Source organism: Jaculus jaculus, chromosome 1, assembly GCF_020740685.1.
Source record: "Jaculus jaculus isolate mJacJac1 chromosome 1, mJacJac1.mat.Y.cur, whole genome shotgun sequence".
NCBI classification, from domain to species: Eukaryota; Metazoa; Chordata; class Mammalia; order Rodentia; family Dipodidae; genus Jaculus; species Jaculus jaculus.
This window is the reverse complement of record NC_059102.1, coordinates 161,057,016-161,079,549: the sequence shown is the minus strand read 5'-3', so window position 1 is coordinate 161,079,549 and position 22,534 is coordinate 161,057,016. Positions and strand designations below refer to the sequence as shown.

Sequence of the window (22,534 nt, the reverse complement as noted above, 5' to 3'; positions counted from 1 at the left end):
GCCCAACAAGAGATCTAAATTTTTGCTCAGAATATAGGTGTTTTAGTCACTTAGCATTTTAAAGACTTCATTTACCTTAGAAACTTGTGCCCTATCTTTTGCTTTAGACTTTGTGCTTCCGGATGTGAGTTATCAAGTGAAATCCAGTGAGGAGACTCAGCCTCAGGATGTGGATCCTCAGGGATCAACTCTGCTACTTTTCCTCTTTGTGGATTTCCGCAGTGGAATTCCAGTCCAGAAAATGGAAATCTGGGGTATGTGTAGGAGAATACAGTATTTGGCTTAGGTGTGCCAAATGCTAAGTGGATAAAAAAAAGGGGTGGTGTCAATACTATATATGTCTATCTGGATTAGATGAATTTATATAAAGAATTCCAGTGAGGAAGCCCTGTGTGGTGGCACACACCTTTTGTCCCAGCACTTGAGGCCAGCCTGGGGATACAGAGTAAGTTGCAGGTCAGGCCAGGCTAGAGTGAGACCCTGGCTTGGATACAAAACTAAACAAAACAAAACCCCAAAATGAAGAACTCCAGTGAGGACTAGACAAATGGCTTAGCAATTAAATGTGTTTCCTGTGCAAGCATGAGAACCTGAGGGAGGCTGGTGATTCTGATGTGCATCAAGGCTTGAGAACTTTTTGTCACCACACTCTTCTAGATTACATTAAGGATCTATGCAAGTGTGTGATTAGGGATGCTTTGGCATGTGTCTGTGGGATACATAGTAATCTATTATTGAAAAGGTTCTCTCCTTATATAGATAATGTGGTGGCTTCAGTTTGTGGGCCATGAAACATGCATAAGAATCATCTAGGTGTGTGCAGCTTCCTGAGCCAAGAATTCATGGTTTTGCTATCATGTAAAAATCTGGTATGGCTCAGATAGCAGAATCTTTCAACAAGATTCTCAAAAATAGTAAAACTTTTAAAAAAATAGTAAAACTTGGAAGCATAAATGAGTTGAATGAATTGGTTCACATATCTTAATCCAGTGAACCCTGGGCCAAAAGTTTAAGAGTTAGTCAGTGCCCTCCTAAAACTTTGAGGGATGTTACAAGGAGAAGTAGAGTTGACGTTTGCTTGGGGGAGAGAGATTCATAACTCCTTTCACTGCAGCAGTGTGTTCTTGTGGGTCTCTGTCCTGCATGTATTCCACATGGTCTGGTACTGTTCTCACTGCATCATGGGAGTAACAACATGGCATAGAACTTCAGATCAGAAGCCCCCTTATTGACTGGTGCCAGTTATTTGTTATTGTCAGATGTGAGGCTCCTTCTGCTGCCTGCCTGCCTTCCAAGCTTCTCCTCTCTCTCCTGGTGTATGCAGTCTGGGAAAAAAAGGACAGCTTTCCTAGGCTCAGGTTTGCAACTCGTTTTGAAGAGCTGGCATTCTCTGGTGCTCCTTTTCCATTGATTAGGGCCAGGGGAGGAATAGAAGACACCCAGATTAATGAGGCTCCAGTACAAAGATTCAGGTGAAGGTTCCAGAGGCTGTAACATGGGGCCTGTGCACACAAAGACAGAGGCTGATCAGAGAAGCAACAGAGAGGACTTCAGGGATAGAATTAAGATGTCTGGGTCTCATTTCAGCTCTGATACCACCAGCTTCCTGAGTAATGTTTGGGAAGCAAGTCACATAAAATCATCTGAGCTCCCCTTTCCTATCTTTAGCATGAGATTGTTAGATTAGATAATAACAAAGGCCTTTCCAAGGCTTAAGATCCTCTTGAGACAAGATCTGTTACTTTCAGAATTTTTTTTTTAATGCTTGCCAGAGGATATCCCTAGGATAATGCAAGTTTGACACCATGTTCTGAGGCTGTTGAGCATATCTAAAGACCTCAGATGTCTCAGAAGCAGTGTTTCCTATCACTTCTGTTATACTGTGATGATTTACACATCTCTCTTTAGCATGCTTCTGAATGCCTGCAGCATCTCCGTAGTTGTACTCAGTTTAAGATTACAAAGAAATTCATCACTGCATGATAAATAAAGCAAGCGTTTTTAAAAATCCTATCCAAGGGAGCTGGGCATGGTGATGCTCATCTTTAATCCGAGAACTTGGAATACAGAGGTAGGAGGATCGCCATTGAGTTTGAAGCCACCCTGAGACTACATAGTGAATTCCAGGCCAGCCTGGGCTAGAGCAAAACCCTACCTCAGAAAATAAAATAAAATAAAATCCTACCTTTCTGGTAATTAAGGACTAGCCTCTGAAGCAGATATACATTGAAGGAAAGTCGACAGAAATAAAGTAGTTTCACCTTGTCTTTCCCCATCCTTTTTCAAGTCCTTAAAAGCAGTCTCTGGAGCTCCTTCCTGTAGGAAGCAGATTGTGCAGAATTACAGTCTGTTGCTATATTTTTAAAAACCACTCAGTTGGCCTTCAGCCCACCTTGTCATGGTAACTCTTCTAGGATTAACTCCTTATTGTGCTACAACGCCAAAAGTATCTGGTGGCATTGGCACTAGTGGCAATTAACTTAGGCTTTTTAATTAAAAGCCTGCTTTCAAAAGACTTCTAATTTCTTGAGACACTTGTTAGGACCAAAGTATATAAAATAATAACCTACATGCTATATCATCATAGCAAAAGCTGTATTTTCCCTTGGGATATTACATGTGTATTTCATATTTAAAATATGGGGCTGGGCTGGGGGGATGGCGTAGCGGTTAAGGTGTTTGCCTACAAAGCCAAAGGACCCAGGTTCAGTTCCCCAGGACCCATGTTAGCCAAATGCACAGGGGGGCACACATGTCTGGAGTTTGTTTGCAGGGGCTGGAGGCAATGGCATGCCAATTCTCTCTCTCTCTTTCCCTCTCCCTCGTTCTCTGTCAAATAAATAAGAATAAAATATTTAAGATAAAATACAGGGATGGAGAGATTGCTCAGTGGTTAAAGGTGCTTGCCTGCAAAGCCTGATGGCCCAGATTAGATTCCCCAGTACCCACATAAAGCCAGATGCACAAAGTGGTTCATGAATCTAGAGTTTGTTTGCAGTGCCCAGTGTCTCTGGCACACTCATACTCACTCTGTCTGCCTTTCTCTCTGTCTCTCTCAATTATATTATATAATATAATATATATATTGTATATATATAATTAACAACTTCCATGATTGTAAATAATATCCCATGGTAATTCCCTCCCTCCCCCCACTTTCCCATTTGAAACTCTCTCCATTATATCCCCTCCCCATCTCAATCAGTCTCTCTTTTATTTTGATGTCATTATCTTTTCCTCCTATTATGATGGTCTTGTGTAGGTAGTGTCAGGCACTGTGAGGTCATGGATATCCAGGCCACTTTATGTCTGGAGGAGCATGTTGTAAGGAGTCCTACCCTTCCTTTGGCCTTTACATTCTTTCCACCACCTCTTCTGCAATGGACCCTGAGCCTTGGAAGGTGTGATAGAGATACTACAGTGCTGAGCACTCCTCTGTCACTTCTTCTCAGCACTGTGATGCCTTCTGAGTCATCCCAAGGTCTCTGCCATCTGAAAAGAAAAAGTTCTCTAACAAAAAAGTGAGAGTAGCATTAATATATGGATATGTACTTTAAGAGAAGCGCTTATTGGGCAGTTTGATGAGCATAGTATATACATTTAGCCAGACAGTAGCAGATATTACACCCCTAGGGCTCATGAATACCCCTGTTGTAGGTTTTTACTATCAGGGATGTATTCCGTCCCATGGAGGGGGCCTCCAGTCAAATTAGTGGGCAGTTGGTTCCCCCATAACAGATGTGCCACTGTTGCACCTGTTGGCGCATTTGGCCTGGCTGGCCAAATTTAAAGCTTGCAGTGTCTACTGTGAAGTATCTTCACTAGTGATTGCTCTCTCTCCCATTGAACTGCATGCAGTGTGGCTTTTTCTACTTTCTGTCAGCTGGTCGGCATGGAGGAGGTTTTCAGCTCAGCTCCAGCAGGATTTCTCAGTGACTTTGCAGCCCATGTATGTGGAGTCTTCAGCAATAGGGTCTTACCATCTATTCCTTGTGGGAAACCAAGGGCCTCAGTAATGGCCTGTAATGTTTTGGGGGCATCAGGGACCTCCGTGGCCAACAACTCACTGGAAGGTATCCCATCTCTGGCACTGAAAATTTTCTAGTAACAATCTATGGTTCCTGAGTATTCTACAAAAAAATAGTTTTCTGTCTGATTTATTTATATCCTGTTAGATTTTTATTAGCTCTCCCTCCATCTTTCCTCTTCCCCTGACCTCACTTAGGCATTTTCACCCATTAATCTGTTCTTCTACTTATATATATATATACACACACAATACCATCCTATTAAGTGCTGCCTCCATTCCTTTCTATTCCCTTTATATCTCTTTTTTAGCTTACTGGCCTTTGCTACTGAGTTTTCTTCCTACTCACACAGAAGTCTAATCATTTGTAGCTAGGATTCACATATGAGACAGAACATGCAACATTTGACTTTCTGGGCCTGGGTTACCTCACTTAATATAATCCTTTCCAGATCCATCCATTTTCCTGCAAATTTCATAACTTAATTTTTCTTTACCACTGAGTAGAACTCCATTGTGTAAATGTGCCACATCTTCATTATCCACTCATCAGTTGAGGGACATCTAGGCTGGTTCCATTTCCTAGCTATTGTGAATAGAGAGGCAATAAACATGGTTGAGCAAGTATCTCTAAGGTAGTAAGATGAGTCCTTAGGTTATATGCCTAGGAGTGCTATAGATAGGTCATATGGTAGATCTATTTTTAGCTGTCTCAGGAACCTCCACACTAATTTCCACAATGGTTGGACCAGATTACATTTCCACCAACAGTGTATAAGGGTTCCTCTTTTTCTGCATCCTCGCCAGCATTTATAGTCATTTGTTTTCATGTTGGTAGCCAATCTGACAGGAGTGAGATGGAATCTCAATAGAGTTTTAATCTACATTTCCCTGATGACTAAGAATGTCAAATATTTTTTTGATGTTTATATGCCATCTGTATTTCTTCTTTTGAGAACTCTATTTAGTTCCATAACCCATTTTTTAATTGGCTTGTTTTATTTCTTATTTCTCATTTAATTTTTTGAGTTATTTGTATATCCTAGATATTAATCCTATATCTGATATATAGCTGGCAAAGATTTTCTCCCATTCTGTAGGTTACCTCTTTGCTCTATTCACATTGTCTTTTGCCATATAAAAGGTTTGTAATTTCATGAGGTCCCAGTGGTTAATCTGTAGTTTTAGTGTCTGAGCAATTGGGGTTATATTCAGAAAGTCTTTGCCAAGACCAATATGTTGAAGGTTTCCTCTACTTTTTCCTCTAGCAGTTTCAGAGTTTCAGGTCTAATATCAAGGTCTTTAATCCATTTGGACTTAATTCTTGTGTATGGAGAGAGATAAGGATCTATCTTCACTGTATCTGTCTATCTACCTTTCTCTCTGTCTCTCCCAAATAAATAAATAAATGAAAAAAATTTTAAAATATTATTTATTTATGTGTGTATTTATTTATTAGCAGAGCAAGAAAGAGAAAGTTTGAGTATCAGGGCCTCTTGCCACTGCAGACAAACTCCAGATGCATGCATCACTTTATGCATCCAGCTTTATGTAGGTACTGGGGAATGAAAACCCAGCTGGTAGCCTTCACAAGCAAGTGCCTTTAACCACTGAGTCATCTCCCCAGTCCTGCATGTATATTTCAAAATACTTCATTTACTGGGCTGGTGGGATGGCTTAGCCATTAAAGGTGTTTGCCTACAAAACCGAAGGACCCAGGTTTGATTCCCCAGGACCCACGTTAGCCAGATGCACAAGGGGGCGCATGCATCTGGAGTTCATTTGCAGTGGCTGGAGGCCGGCGCCCATTCTCTCTCTCTCCTTCTCTGTCAAATAAATAAAACTGAAACAAAAAGTTAAAAAAAATACTTTGTTTACATTATCCCAGTTTATCTTGACAACACATCTGCTAAAGCAAGATAAATCCATTCTCTTCTCTAAAGTGGGGAACAGTAGAGTGTGACCTTGTTACCAGAAATTGGTGGTAGAATTGATGTTAAATCTACATTCTTTCTTTTAAAAATGAGAGTTTTATTTATTTATTTATTTTTGTCTTTTTAGAGAGAGAAGAGCAAGCCAGATGTGGTGACACACGCCTTTAGTTCCACCACTTGGGAGGCAGAGGTAGGAGGATTGCTGAGAGTTTGAGGCCACCCTGAGAATACAGAGTGAATTCCAGATCAACCTGAGCCAGAGTGAGACCCTACCTCAAAAAAATAAAAAAATAAAAAAAGAGAGAGAGAGAGAGAGATTGAGAGGTGGGGCGGGGGGGGGGGTGGACACACCAGGGCCTCCAGCCACTGCAAATGAACTCAGCTGCATGTGCCACCTTGTGTATCTGGCTTACATGGGTCCTGGAGAATTGAACCTAGGTCCCTTGGCTTTGCAGGCAAGCACCATAACCACTAAGCCATCTGTCCAGCCCTTAAATCTATATTCTACTTCGAGTTCCAGATTCCTTTTAAATTCACCTCTACCATGAAAGCGTCATGGTCCCTTTACAGTAGGAACTGTTCCTTCTTTCATTTTTAAGACAGTCCTGAGAAGAACCAATTGCTTTACCAGAGGAGATGAGAGAAACCCTGAAAAATAGGAAAATCCATTCAGAAGCATTTTCTGTAGGTGCCTTATAAGCTGAATTGTCTTCCTGTCATTGTTGGAGGACATTATTTTTGTCCTTCACTCTCACCTATCTCACTGAGTGGTACTGAACAGGGGTTACTGTGGTTACTTCATCAGAGCTCAACTCTATTTTATTTTTAATTTCTTTTGTTTTGAGGTAGGGTCTCTATTAAAAAAAAAAAAAAAGCCAGGCGTAGTGTCACACGCCTTTAATCCCAGCACTCAGGAGGCAGAGGTAGGAGGATTGCTGTGAGTTCAAGGCCACCCTGAGACTCCATAGTGAATTCCAGGTCAGCCTGGGCTAGAGTGAGACCCCACCTCAAAAAAAAAACACAAAAAAATTAATGTTTTATTTATTTGAGAGAGAGAGACTATTTGAGAGCACCATGGCCTGCTGCTGCAAATGAACTCCAGGTGTGTGTGTGTGTGCTACTTTGTACACTTGGCTTTGAGTGGGTTCTGGGAAATTGAACCCAGGCCATCAGACTTTGCAAGCAAGTGCTTTTTATAAAATTTTGTTTATTTTTATTTGTTTATTTGAGAGCAACAGACAGAGAGAAAGGCAGAGAGAGAGAGAGAGAGAATGGGTGCACCAGGGCTTCCAGCCACTGCAAACAAACTCCAGATGCATGCTCCCCCTTATGCATCTGGCTAACGTGGGTCCTGGGGAATGGAGCCTTGAACCATGGTCCTTAGGCTTCACAGGCAAGCGCTTAACCACTAAGCCATCTCTCCAGCCCAAGCAAGTACTTTTTAACTGCTGAGCCATCTCTCCAGCACCATATATTTAAAAAAATAAAAAGTTGAAGCCAGGCATGATGGTGCACGCCTTTAACACTTGGGAGGCAGAGGTAGGAGGATTGCCATGAGTTTGAGGCCACCCTGAGACTACATAGTGAATTCCAGGTCAGCCTGAGATAGAGTGAAACCCTACTTCGAAAAGCCCCCCCCCCAAAAAAAAAAAAAAAAAGTATAACTCGAGCCGGGCATGGTGGCACATGCCTTTAATCCCAGCGCTCAGGAGGCAAAGGTAGGAGGATCACCATGAGTTCAAGGCCAGCCTGAGACTACTTAGTGAATTCCAGGTCAGCCAGGACTAGAGTGAAACACTACCTCAACCCCCTCCCAATAATTTAACTCTTCATTTTAAATTTCCTAAGCTTTCTTTTATTTCTAAGTGGAAACTGAAAGAGGTGTCTTTAAAATATAGTTCATTTTGGACAGGTAGAAGCGACTTCACCCTAAAGGCATTTTCCCCCAATCCCAGCCCTTACTCAGAGCATGAGCAAGAGTTCTGAAGTAGTCACCCTCACTCATTATTGCCAACATTCTCAACCCTCTTAGGAGTCCATACATTGCTCACAGCTCATCTCAGTGCCATTCTCATGGAGAGCCACAGCATGGTACAAGATTCTATCCAGATAACTGTGGACCAGGTCTTGGAGCAGCATCACCAGGCTACCAAGGTAAAAAGAAATTCACTTCTTTTCTCCCACTTTCTAAGAAAATGGAAGTATATAGCCACAGAGCCTCAGACCTGCTTCTCACTTCTCCCTTGATGCCCCTTCCTCTCTGCCACCTGGGATGATGTAGCACCACAACTAGACCAGGAACTCAGACTGTCACTTAGGCAGCCCAGCATGGCCACTTAGCTTAGTATTACCTTCTACTTCATGTGTTTGAGTAAAGATTGTAGGAAAATGTTTGATACTATAGTTCTTGTTTATTTGTACCTCTTCCTGTCCCACACATTTGCTGCCATCTCTCTTCCTTATCTGTACCTCTTTCTGTCCCCCACATTTGATGCCATATCTCTTCCTTATCTGTACATCTTCCTGTCCCCTACATTTGATGCCATGCCTCTTCCTTATCTGTACATCTCCCTGTCCCCCACATTTGATGCCATATTTCTTCCTTATCTGTACACCCCCCTGCCCCCCCACGACCTCTGGAGCTGATGCTTCACTAAACTTTACCTTCTTCCTCCATTTTCCTAATTCTTTCACATTCTCTTCTTACCTGTCTTTCTGAATTCCCTCTTCTAGTGTACTTTTGGTAGTTGTTAATGGAATTGCTATTTCATATGACCTCCCCTCAGAGAAAAAAGCCAACGAAAGAGAGAAAAGAAAAAAAAAAACACCACCTGGTGCTGGGGAGATTGCTCAGTGGTTAAAAGCGCTTGTTTTCAAAGTCTTTCAGTCTGGGTTACATTCCCTAGAATCCATGTAAAGTCAGGCACAAAAAGTGATGCAAGCATCTGGCATTCATTTGCAGTGGCAAGTGGCTGAGGCAGGCAGATATTTGAGGCCATCCTGGACATTTAATGAGTTTCAAATCAGCCTAGGCTACAGTCTAAGACCCTGTCTCAAAAGAAGAAAGTAGAGGAAGAGAAAGGAAGGGAGGAGGGTACTTAATAGGTTGGCATTGTATATATGTAAGTAGAATGATTGAGATGGGGAGGGCATATGATGGAGAATGAAATTTCAAAGGGGAAAGTGGGGGGCAGGGTATTACCATGGGATATTTTTTATAATCATGGAAAATGTTAATAAAAATTGAGAAAATAATTAGAGGCTGTAGAGATGGTTCAGCAGCTAAGGTGCTTACCTGCAAAGCCCAATAACTGGAGTTCATACATACAGTCTGATGACCCACATAGAGCCAGATATACAAAGTGGCCTATATACCTGGAGTTCATTTGCAATGGCTAGAGGCCTGGAGCACCCATTCTCTCTGTCTCTCTCTGAAAATAAATAAATATTAAAAAAAAAAAAGAGAACAGTAAATGCATTTGTCTTATCGTATCTGCTTTGTTGCTTAGTGTTTGTATTCTTTGAGACAGGGTCTCAGGTAGCCCAGGCTGGCCTCAAACTCAGTGACCTTGAATTTTGGATCCTCCTGCCTCTATTCTGCACATGCTGAGATTACAAGCATGTGATACCACACCCAGTTTATGCTGTGCTGGCGATTGAACCCAGGATGCTATTCACATGATATAAACATTCTACCAATTGAGCTCCATCTACAGCCTCTTGCTCAGTGTCTTATTGCTTGTCTTTGTATGCCTGATTCAATAAACCATTTATAGGGAAAAAGGGAATGTTTTAAAATTTATTTGGATCCATATGTTTAGGGAAACTTTTCCCCTGGGGAAATGCGGACACACATCTTCACCCCAAATAGGGCTCAGATGGCAGACCAAAATACAATTACACCAATACCAGTGCGGTGAACCAATGAGTTTATTGGGTAGGGGGGTCACTTACAGAGCATATAGGAACATGGGGCCCTGAAAGCAGCCACTTTGATGGAAATTCCTGTATCAAAATTACTCCTTGGATGCTCTTCCCTCAGCCCCGGGGTGAGGGCTTACTTACAGAGCATCGAGACTCCAGAGACACCACCTCAATAGATCTTTTCTTCTCTATATACTCTATCTCCCTCACCTCAGGTCACAAGATCTTGTGCTAACGTTATTGTATACAGCTGGTGCTGGGGGCGCCTGAGTCTCAGGTGGGGGTCTGATGACCCTGCTCACACCTTCTCTGGTGACTTGACCCAGCTGCTTTTTAAAAAAAAAAACTATTTTTTAAGTTTTATTTATCAGAGAGAGAGAGAGAATGGGTGTGCCAGGGCCTCCAGCCCCTGCAACTGAACTCTAGACACATGTGCCACCTTGTGCATCTGGCTTACGTGGGTCCTGGGGAATTGAACCAGGGCCCTTTGGCTTTGCAGGCAAATGCCTTAACTGCTAAGTCATCTCTCAGCCCTCAGCTGCTTTTGATAAAGTTGGCAATAGTTGTTTACATCTTTCAGTGTGGAGGAAATGTACCATACAATACCATGTCATGCTATAAAGATATGTCATTATCTTATTTTTTTATTTTTTTTATTTTTTAAATTTTTATTAACATTTTCCATGATTACAAAATATATCCCATGGTAATTCCCTCCCTCCCCACCCCCACACTTTCCCATTTGAAATTCCATTCTCCATCATATTACCTCCCCATTACAATCATTGTAATTACATATATACAATATCAGCCTATTAAGTATCCTCCTCCCTTCCTTTCTCTTCCCTTTATGTCTCCTTTTCAACTTACTGGCCTCTGCTACTAAGTATTTTCATTCTCACACAGAAGCCCAATCATCTGTAGCTAGGACGTTATCTTATTATTAAGTATTGGTGGTAGGACTGTTGATGTTTGGCTGTGACAGAAATTTTTGTCCCCTTTGGCATTCTTTGAGCCAGCAGCTTGGGACTGATGTGGTCTCTGTCTTACTTTTTCTGTTTCCTAGGCTCAGCAGAATCTGCAAGCCTCTCTCGCAGTGGCTGTGACTTCCATCATGAGTGTGGTGACTGGAAGCACCTGTAGCAGCTTCCGACGGACATGTCTCCAGGGGCTTCAGGTTAGGAGATTTGGAATACTTACAAATGTCAGGGGTTAATAACATTCTACTACCTATCTCTACAATGTGTACAGTGCTTTTAGAAACATTATTTAAAGCTGGTCATGGTGGCACATGCCTTTAATTCCAGTACTGGGAAGCTGAGGTAGGGAGATCATCATGAGTTTGAAGGCCAGCCTAAGCTACAGAGTGAGTTTCAGGTCAGCCTGGGCTACAGTGAGACCTACTTAGTACCAGGCCGAAGTATTTTAAGAAATATTTGTTAAATGAATAATAGTGTGTATAGTGTTTAATAAGAAGGGTTATTAATGATTTACACTTCCTTTAGGTCATATAACTAGTTAAGAGAAAGCTAGGATTAGGTCCTTGACTTCCAATTTCTTGTCAAAGAATGGATGGCTTAGTGGTTAAGGCACTTGCCTGCAAAGCCTAATGACCCAACTTTGATTCCCCAGTATCTACATAAAGCCAGATGCACAAAGTGGCACATGCATTTGAAGTTCATTTACAGTGGCAGGAGGTCCTGGCTTGCCCATATTCTCTGTGTGTGTGTCTCTCTCTCTGTCGCTCTCTATTTGTAAATAACTAAATAAAATAATTTTTTTAAAAAAAGAATACCTTGCTACCTCATGGTGACACAATACACTAGAAATAACTGGGCAACCATAGTAATGGGTGTGCCAAGATGAAGTGATAGGGAGAACTTGAATCATTAGATCTTGACTTACAATGCAGACTTGGGCTTATATTCAATTTCTCTGAGTCTTGTTTAAAATTTAAAAGAAAAAGAGGGGCTGGAGAGATGGCTTAGCGTTTAAGGTTGCCTACAGAGCCTAACAATCTGAGTTCAATTACCTAGTATCTACAAAAAGCCAGATGCACAAAGTGATGCATGCTTCTGGAGTTTGTAGCAGCTGGAGACCCTGGTTGCACCCATTCTGTCTGTCTGTCTTCTGTCTCTCTCTGCTTGCAAATAAAAAATTTCTTAAAAAAAGAGATCTCTTGTAGGGTGAGGGCTATATGCTATAGTCTCAATGTTTATATTTCCCCAAAATTCACATGTTGAAATACTAACCCTACTGTGATGGTCTTAAGCTCCATCTTCATGAATGGGATTACAGCTCTGAATGAAAGTGGTTCCAGAGAACCTTGTCTCTTCTGCAGTGAGGGCACAAGGAGAAATAGGCGGTCCACTGCTTTGAAGAGGGTCCTCACTGGAATCCAACTACTCTCGACTTGATTTCAGATTTTCAGAATCATGAGAAACAGCCTCCTAGTTTATAGTAACTTTGTACAGATGCCCAATGAGACTGAGATACTGTGAAAGTAATAGCACATAGTAGATTCTCGGGAAATGTTAGTTTCTTTTCTTCCTTTTAGGAACATGTGCCAACCAATTAGGATTACCAGAGGACAAAAACATTCCATGTTTGTTGCTTCATGTGATGTTTGTTTTCTTGTTTTTGTTTGAGGGTCTTGCTCTAGCTCAGGCTGACCTGCAGTTCACTAAGTAGTCTCAGGCTGGCCTCAAACTCATAGCAGTCCTCCTGCCTTGGCCTCCCAGGTGGTGGGATTAGACATGCACCAACATGCCTGGCTAGTTGCTTCATTTTTGTGTACTTTTTTCTTACAAAGCTAATGTAACACAGAGAAACTTTTATTAAAATTTTTTTTCAACTGGGCATGGCGGCACACATCTTTAATCCCAACACTTTGGAGGCAGAGATAGGAGGATGGCTATGAGTTCAAGGCTACATAGTGAATTTCAGGTCAGCCTGAACTAAAATGAGACCCTAGCCCCCAAAACAAAAACAAATATATATTTGGGAGAGAGAGAGAATATGGGTGCACCAGAGCCTCTTGCAAAGAAACTCCAGACACATGAGCCACTCTGTATCTGGCTTTATGTGTGTCCTGGGGAATTGAACCTGAACCAGCAGGTTTTACAACCAAGTGCCTTGTACCACTGAGCCATATTCTCAGCCCAGAAAATTTAACTATTAACATTTTATTTTGCCTACTATATTACATATAGTTGCCACCAAGTCATCCTACTTTTATCTATAAATTAGCACTTTTCTTCTTTCAACAGTGTTAGAAGTTTGCTTTGTTTAATTAGTGTCCTACGATATTGTTTAATAAACCATTCTTCTAATATTAGACATTTAAATTGATTAATTTATTGATGATATAGAGTGCTTTAGTTAATACCTTGCATATCTTGCTTATTTTAAAATCTTTCTAGAATTTCTTACAGTAGAGTTAATGGTTCAGAGAGTGTAATATTGTTATAAGCAAGTGCCTTTTCATCATATAGCTTCACCTTTCTAGGTTTTGTAGATAAGCATGAGTAGTAAGATGGCCTGACTTTCACCCCACTTGTCCTTAAGTGGTTCACTTCTTTTTTGTTTTGTTTTTTCAAGGTAGAGTCTCACTGTAGTCCAGGCAGACCTGGATTTACAGTGATCCTCCTACATCTGCCTCCCAAATGCTGGGATTAAAGGTGTGTACCACCATACCCAGCCCAGTTCACTTCTTTTTGAAATTCATTTTCTCATCTATAAAATGATAAAATAGAATAATAAAATGGGCTGGAGAGATGTCTCAGTGGTTAGGATGCTTGTTTGCGAAGCCTGACAGCCTAGGTTCAATCCTCCAGTACCCATATAAAACCAGATGCCCAAAGTGGCACATGTGTCTTGGGCTTGTTTGCAGTGGAAAGAGGCCCTCTTTCTCTCTCCCCCTCTATCCCCTTGCAAATAAAGTAATAAATAAAAATATTAAAACAAAATTGGTATGTTGTAGGTGATTACTTTTGCCCCTTTAACTTGGTTACCCACTCTTGGTTCAAAAGGCTTGTCGAAGGAAGCACTCTTACATCAGTGTCCATGATAGAAACTCAGCTTTCTTACAATTTGTTTTACAGAAAAGTAGGTTCATGTAACCCCTTCATGAGCAGATGGCTGTCTGGGATATTTATCTGCTCTGGACTTGGAAGGATCTTGCTTAGATGACAAATGGGAAGACATATGACAGCCATAACTACCTGTTACATATCCTGGCCCCTTTCCTGCCTCTTTCTGCTCCCAGAGAAACAGAAGAAACACTAAGTACAATATGAGGAATGTCAACATCTTCCTCTTCCTCTCCATTTAAACGTCCTATGAGTACTTCTCCTTTGGTCTCCAGTAGTGGAACTCAGCTCCTTTTATTTCTCACCTATTTTAGGCAGCTGACACACAGGAGTTTGGAACAAAACTGCACAAAATATTTCATGACATCACCCAGCACCGATTTCTTCACCACTGCTCATGTGACAAGGAGCAGGTAAGAGTGATTAACAATCTGCATTTTAGTGGACAACTTTAATTTTGGTATGTGGGCATCCAGAGTTCAAGGTGGGTAGAAATGCTTTTGATTACACAATATGTGGCTAGCCTTTCATCAGGGAAGCTCAATGACTTGAAAAACTTTATAGAAAAAAAAAGTTTTATGAGGGCTAGAGATGTGGTTTAGTGGGTCAAGTGACTGGTTAGCCTGCATGAAGCCCTGAGTTGAACCCCAGCACTAGTGTAAACTGGGTGTGTAGTGGCACATGCCTATAATCCTAGCATTTGGAAGGTGGAGGCAGGAGGATCAGAAGTTCAAGGTCAACTGCAGTTAAATAGCAAGTGTGAAGTCAGCCTGAGCTACATGGACTCTGTTTCAAAAAAATGGAGGGACAGCTGGAGAGATGGCTTAGCAGTTAAGGTGCTTGCCTATGAAACCTAAGGACCCAGGTTTGATTCTCTAGGTCCCATGTAAGCCAGATGCACATGATGGTGCATGCTTTTGGAGTTTGTTTACAGTGACTAGAGGCCCTGGCACACCCATTCTCACTCTCACTCTGCTCTCATTGTCTCTCATAAATAAATAAATAAAAATAAATCTTTTTTAAAAAGGTTTATGTAGAAGTTGAGAACATGGTCATTGCGTTTCATTTCTACTACTAGGTAGTTCTTAGCATTATTGTGGAAGTGATTTAACCCTTTTTCATTTTCATTTTTTAATATTTTATTTATTTATTTGAGAGAGAGAGAATGGATGGGCATGCCAGGGCCTTCTGCCACTGCAAACAAACTCCATATGCTTGCGCTACTTTGTGCATCTGGTTTTATGTGGATACTGGGGAATTGAACCCAATCCAGTAAGCTTTGCAAGCAAGCACCTTTAATTACTGAGCCATCCTCCCAGCCCTTGATTTAACCTTTTAAGCCTCCACTTCTTCATCAATAAAAGAATGATGCACACCTAAAATTGCTGCTGTGAAGCTTGAGTAAGATGTATATGTAGAGTGCTAAGTGCAAAGCTGTTCCTACACTGGTGTTGGGGGAGTGGTGTTACATTTAGTGTTTACTAATAAAAATATGCCTGTATCTGTGGATGCTGGCAATCTAGAATTTCATTAGTTGAGGTCTCTACATTCAAGAAGGTAGAATAACATCAGCTGTTTTTATGTTCATCTCCTCTAACAAGGGAAGGAGATCATAGCTAGGGAATTCTGTACGTCTTTACTTTCTCAAAGTAGCTGGCAGAACTTGGCCAGCTGAAGCTCACCTTTCTGGCTTTCTAATCACTGTGATTGACTATTTTAGACATATACTATAGGATGAATAAGCAGAGACTAAAGATGACATTATTGTCCAAGAGAGAAAGAAAAAGGAGAGGGGGAGAGAAAGAGAGAGACCTACTGGATATCAGGTCACAGAGAGATGGAAAGCAAGTTTTAGGAAATGAAACAAAATATAAGACAAATTATAAAGATAATGTATTTAAACTCTGTCATATCAATAATCTTAAATTTCTGAGATACAGAAAACAATTTTTTAATATGATGGAGAATGGAATTTCAAAGGAGAAAGTGTGGGGGGGAGGGAATTAACATGGGATTTTTTTATAATCATGGAAAATGCTAATAAAAATTTAAAAAAAAAAAGAAAACAATTTTTTTGATGTATCAAACAAAATGTTGGTTGTCCCAACATCCTGCCCAGGGAAAGTATGGAGGTCATTGGACAAGAAGAGAGACTCAGACAAAGCTTAGTGGTCTGGGCAAGTTCAATAGATGGAGCTGGCCATGTAGGAATGAGGTCTAAATCTGATTTGTGTTGCTGTCACAAAATACTTGCGACTGGGTACTTTATTTGGCTCTTGAGTTTGGTGGTTAGAAAATCAGGCAGCATGGCACCAGCATCCAATGAGTGAGGAAGCAAGTGAGTGGGGAGAGGCTAGACTCTAGTCTACTCTTTGGAGATTGAAACCGCTTCCCAAGACCAGCAATAACAGCCAGTCTTTCTGAGGCAGTAATGACCCAATCACTTCCTATTAGGCCCCCCACCTCTTGAAGTTTCACCACCTATCAATACCATAATATTGGAGACCCACTGCTGCACAGCTTAAATTTACAGGAAGAGTCCTAGAGAGGGGAGAGCTGCATACAAAAGAGAATCCTGCCGGGTTTGGTGGCGCACGCCTTTAATCCCAGCACGTGGGAGGCAGAGAGGTAGGTGGATCCCCGTGAGTTTGAGGCCACCCTGAGAATACAGAGTGAATTCCAGGTCAGCCTGGGCTAGAGTGACACCCTACCTCAGACACACACACACACACACACACACACACACACACACAAAAGAATCCTGGCGATCTGAAGTCAAGATCCAACTCTATTATTCAGTTGAAAAGTAGCTAATTCCTGTGGGGGGAAAAAGTATATAGGTAAAGAACCACACAGAAGAATCAGAGGGAAAAGTGTGCAGAGCTTACCTGTCAGTGAGCTATGGTATTATTTCAAATAGCCTAGTAACATGTGATTGGAAAGTCTGAAGGAGAAGGGCAAGGAACAGAAAATACATGTGAAAAGCAGTGGCTGAAATTGTTCCAAATATGATGAAATAGTTAACCCACTGATCAAAGCCTCAAAGAACTCCAAGCTCAAGCAACAAAGCAACATGAAGACACATTATAATTACATTGATAGTGAAAAAAAAAAAATCTTAAAAGCAGAAGAAATAAATATGTCCTAGGAAATGACGAAGACCATAATAGCTTCCTCCTTAGAAACAGAGAACTTTAAAAGAAAGCAGAGCAGCATCTTTACGTTATTTGAAAAAATGCAAACCCAAAACAAAATAAGCCTCTCGACTTGGAATTCTGTTTTTCTTTTTTCTTTTTTTGTCAGCTTCCGTACTTACAGACAATAGACTCTGATAATCCCCTCCCCTCTCCCATTTTCCCCTTCACAGATCCACACTCCATCATATCCTCTCTCTCTCCCCATTAGTCTCTCTCTCCCTTTTAATATCTTATTTATTTATTTATTTGAGAGAGAGAGAGAGAGAGAATGGGTACACCAGGGCCTCCAGCCACTGCAAATGAACTCCAGATATATGTGCCACTTTGTGCATTTGGCTTACATGGGTCCTGGGGAAATGAACCATGGCCATTTTGTTTTGCAGGCAAGCGCCTTAACAGCTAAGCCATGTCTCCAGCCCTTCTCTCTTTTGTTTTGATGTCATCATCTTTTCCTCCTATTGTGAGAGTCTTATGAAAGTAGTGCTAGGCACTGCAAGGTCGTGGATATTGAGGCCAATTTCTGCGTGGACAATTGCATTGTAAGCAGTCCTGCCTTTTCTTTGGCTCTTACATTCTTTCTGCCACCTCTTCCACAATGGACCCTGATGTGTAATAGAGAAGTTTCAGTGCTGAAAACTCCTCCATCACATCTTCTCAGCACTATGGTGCCTTTTGGGTCATCCCAGTGGTTACCACCATCTGAAAAGAGAAGCTTCTCTAACCAAAAGTAAGAGTAGCATTAATATATGGGAATGAACATTAAGTAAAGTGCTTACAGGGCAGTTTGGTGGGCATAATATATGCATTTAGCCAGACAAGAGCAGGCATTACACTCCTAAGGCTCATGGCCTCCCCCCACCATAGGCTTTTGATTAGGTTTTCAGCACCAGGCATATATTCCTTCCCATAGAGCAGGCCTCCAGTCCAATTAGAGAGCAGTTGGTTTCCCCATAACAGACATGCCACTATTGCACCTGTTGACTCATTTGGTCTGGGTGGCCCAATTTGAGGCTTGCAGTGTCCATTGTTTTCACTACTGATAGCTTCTGTCTCCAATAGGGCTGCATGCAGTACAGCTTTTTCCAGCTTTCTGTCAGCTGGTTTATAGGGAGGAGTCAACCTAGAATTTTTTACTTGGACTGGGGAGATAGCTCAACAGTTAAAGGCACTTTCTTGCAAAGCTTGCATGCCCGAGTTCAATTCCTCAATACCCATGTAAAGCCAGATGCACAAAGTGGCAATTGCATCTCTATATATTATATATAATATATCTACATGATATATAATCTATTATATTATATATTATATGTGGAGTGGTGTATTGCTTGAAGGTATACTAAGTGAAAGATAAGAAAAAACTATTAACATAAGAAATAATTATAATTAATACTTTAGGAAAGGAGATAAAATGGAATCTCAAAAAACCTAGCCAATGGAGAGATGGTTTAGCAGTTAAGGTGTTTACCTGCAAAGCCAAAGGATCCCAGTTTGACTCTCCAGGACTCACATAAACCAAGTGCCAAGCTGGGTGTGGTGACACACATCTTTAATCCCACCACTTGGGAGGCAGAGGTAGGAGGATTACTACCTGAGATTACATAGTGAATTCCAGGTCAGCCTGGGCTAGAGTGAGACCCTACCTGGAAAAAAACAAAAACAAAAACCTAGCCATACATGGTGACACATGTCTTTAATCCCAGCTCTCGAGGACAGAATCAGGAAGACTGCCTTACATTTTGAGGTCAGCCCAGGTTACATAACGAATTTCAGGCCAGCCAGATCTATTTAGGGAGGCACTGTCTAAAAAATAAATAAATAGATAGATAAAATTTAAAAGAACAAGGAGGAGGCAGAAGATGAGGAAATGGAACTAAACACAGATGAGACACGTAATACACTTAAACTCTACTATATCAATTAGCCTATTAAATGTAAGTGGTCTAAACAACCCAATGGGATTATACAGTGGGATTACATCGAATGCAGTTCAATGCAAAGATCTAGCTCAGCAGAGTGCACTTCTAGCTGCTTTGGAGACTGAGGCAGAAATATCACAAGTTCACTGCCAGCCTGAGCAACTTAGTGACACCGTGTCTCAGGAAAGTAAAATTAGGGCTGGAAGGATGGCTTAGTGGTTAAGGCGTTTGCCTGCAAAGCCAAAGGACCCAGGCCGATTCCCCAGGACCCACGTTAGCCAGATGCACAAGGGGGCATACACATCTGTTGTTTGCAGTGGCTGGAGGCCCTGGCGTGCCCATTCTCTCTCTCTGTGTGTCAAATAAATAAATTAATTAAAATTTTTTATTAAAAATGTAATTAACTGGGCATAGTGGTGCATGCCTTTAATTCCAGAACACCAGAAGCTAAGGTAGTAGGATTGTCATGAGTTAGAGGCCATCCTGGGACTACAGTGTGAATTCCAGGTCAGCCTGGACTACAGTGAGACCTTATGTCAAAAAATAATGAATAATAAAATAAGAAAGATTTGGACTGATACAATAGAATTTTGGAAAACTATAAGAAATGGTTTGTTAATGTGTATGTTCTTGTGTAAAGCACATGACTTCTCCTGTGTATATTTTTAAAACTTAAAGAAATGCACATTTAAAAAGTGAAAAAAAAACCCAAAAAATAAAATAAGAAAGAGGGGCTGGGCGTGGTGGTACACACCTTTAATCCCAGCCACCCTGAGATTACATAGTGAATTCCAGGTCAGCCTGGGCTAGAGTGAAACCCCACCTCGAAAAACCAAAAAAAAAAAAAAAAAAAAAAGATTGGATAGAAGAGTGACGGAGCAGGACACCTGACCTTCTGCTCAACACCCCCTCCCCTGCCACAGAACACCAGTGGGGTGACACACCACAACACACACACCATACTACACCATACACACATACACACATTTACCACATTAGACAAAGTGGCACGTGTATCTGAGCTTCATGTGCAGTGGCAAAAGGCTCTGGTGTGCCCATACTCTCCTTTTCCTTCTTTTCCTCTTTCTGTTTCTCTCTTCCTCCTTCCCTCTCTCCCTCCCTCCTTATAAAAAATAGATAAAATATTTAAATGTGTTCAGAACCCTTACAAGGGCTTTCAACTGGCAAAATTATCTAAGCCAGGCATGGTGGCACATCCCTTTAATCCCAGCACTCTGGAGGCAGAGGTAGGAGGATCGCCGTGAGTTTGAGGCCACCCTGAGACTCCATAGTGAATTCCAGGTCAGCCTGGGCTAGAGTGAGACCCTACCTCAAAAAACCAAAAAAAAAAAAAAAAAAAAAAATTATTTAGCACAAAGTCAGTTTTATCCAGTATCTCATGCATTGTGCTAGATACTGTATTGAAAGTAAAAAGACAGGTTGTCTGGGTGTGCTTCCTCACTATCATAAAGTCAAAAAATTACCAGGCGTGGTGGTGCATGCCTTTAATTCCAGCATTCAGGAGGCAGAGGTAGGAAAATCACAGTGAGTCTCAGAGTAACATGTTGAATTCCAGGTCAGCCTAGGCTAGAGTGAGACCCCACCTCAAAAAAACAAAACAAAACAAAAAGTCAAAAAAAACATGTTATGGCTGGAGAGATGGCTTAGTGATTAAGGTGCTTGCCTGCAAAGCCAAAGGACCCAGGTTCTATTCCCAGGACCCACGTAAACAGGTGGCTCATGTGTATGTGTTTGCAGCAGCTGGAGGCCCTGGTGTGCTCATTCTCATTTTCAATCTCTCTCTCTCTCTCTTTCTCTCTCTCTCAATGCCTCTGTCTCTCCCTCTCTCAAATAAATTAAAATATAAAAAATAATAATAAACTTTATTAAAAAAATCTTGTCAAATCACCATAACTCAAGGATTGTCTAGAGCTCTAAACATCATGTACTTTAGAGGGCTTTCAAACACATGAAACAGTTGATTGTTCAACAGTTAAAGGCATTTACTTGCAAAGTTTGCCATCCCAGGTTCAGTTCCCCAGCCACCCACATAAAGCTGGACGTAGAGCTGGATTGTAGCAGCAGAAGATCCCGGCACGCCCATACACACACTTGTGGAAAGGTGCGTGCTCCCTTCACCATACCTTTTTGTCCTGGTCAGTTGTACCTTGGAGGAGGTGCCAAGTGCAGTGTGCCTGTTATTCTCACTAGTTTTTCTTCAGCTTGGAGCATCACTGTCTACACTTTAAGCAAGTAGAGCTAATAACTGTGCTGTTAGTTTCCTCAGATGCTATAAGATATTACCATAAACATAATGGTTTAAAAAAGTAATGTGTTTTCTCACATTTCTGTAGACCGGAAGTTAAGGCCAGCGTTTAAGCAGGACTGCACTCCTGCCAGAGGCTCTAGAGGAGAGCCCTTCCTGTCTCTTCCAGCTTCTGGTTGGAGGCATTATTGGTTTGTGACCTACATAACTCCATCTTCACTTAGCCTTTCCGCTTCTACTTGTCAATATAGTTCTTGGCCTTTCTCTTATAAAGACACCTGTTATTGGATTTAGAGCCCATTCTAAACCCAGCATGTAGCATGATCCCATCTCCAAATCCTTAACTACATCTGTAAAGACCTTTTCCAAGTGAGCTTACATTTATAGGCTCTTGGGGCATATGAGGAAGGCACAATTCAGTTCCTGACAACTGTGCTCATCTTGAGGAGGATATGATATGAGCTGTTGCCAGGACTGGAACATATGGGCGGGGCGACTTTTTTCTTTCTTTTTTTTTTTTGTTTGGTTTTTTGAGGTAAAGTCTCACTCTAGCTCAGGCTGACCTGGAATTCAATATTTAGTCTCAGGGTGGCCTTGAACTCACAGCAATCCTACCTTTGCCTCCCAAGTGCTGGGATTAAAGGCGTGCGCCACCACACCCGGCTGTGAAGATCTTTTGAGTGGACCTTTCTGATATGTCAGTGATATCTGAAAAAGAAGTGATCTGACCTCTTTACCCTGCCTGTTCTTTGGCTCTCGAGATGGTTCATAGCCTCAGGGCCACTCATAACCCAATTAACTTGACAGATGGCTAGTAAACTCAAGGTCTTCTTACCAGTAGTCATAGGTCTTGAAGAAAGGAGCATTTACTGAATCCCTAACCTGGGCCAAGATTCTTACTTCTATATCCACAAAGACAGTATAAGTTAGGTCAGTATTTTCCATTTTAATGTAAACTGATGATATTTTTTTCTTTTCTTTTTTTTTTTTTTTTTTGCAATTTGCCAGAGTTACACAGCTAGTAACTGGCACAGCTAGGATTTGTACTGAGATCTCCTGGTCTGGTAACATTATGACTACGAAGAGCTGAACAGTGAGACTGGGAAGAAAAAAATGACCCAGTACATCAGGTCTAGAGCCCTGGCTTCTCTCAGTCTCATTACTGCTTCCTCTGGCAAT

General features: G+C 41.4%; 1 protein-coding gene across 3 annotated transcripts in view; it reads left to right on the top strand.

Annotated features, from left to right (window-relative positions):
* Positions 1-22,534, top strand: part of C1H11orf80 (chromosome 1 C11orf80 homolog) — a 98,487-nt gene that overhangs the window by 60,737 nt on the left and 15,216 nt on the right. For all 3 annotated transcript variants that reach the window (XM_045148209.1, XM_045148201.1, XM_004656476.2), the window contains 4 exons: positions 108-254; positions 7,994-8,115; positions 10,952-11,062; positions 14,291-14,389. In XM_045148209.1, coding sequence (XP_045004144.1) covers positions 108-254; positions 7,994-8,115; positions 10,952-11,062; positions 14,291-14,389 — 479 coding nt within the window. The remainder of the gene's footprint in view (positions 1-107; positions 255-7,993; positions 8,116-10,951; positions 11,063-14,290; positions 14,390-22,534) is intronic.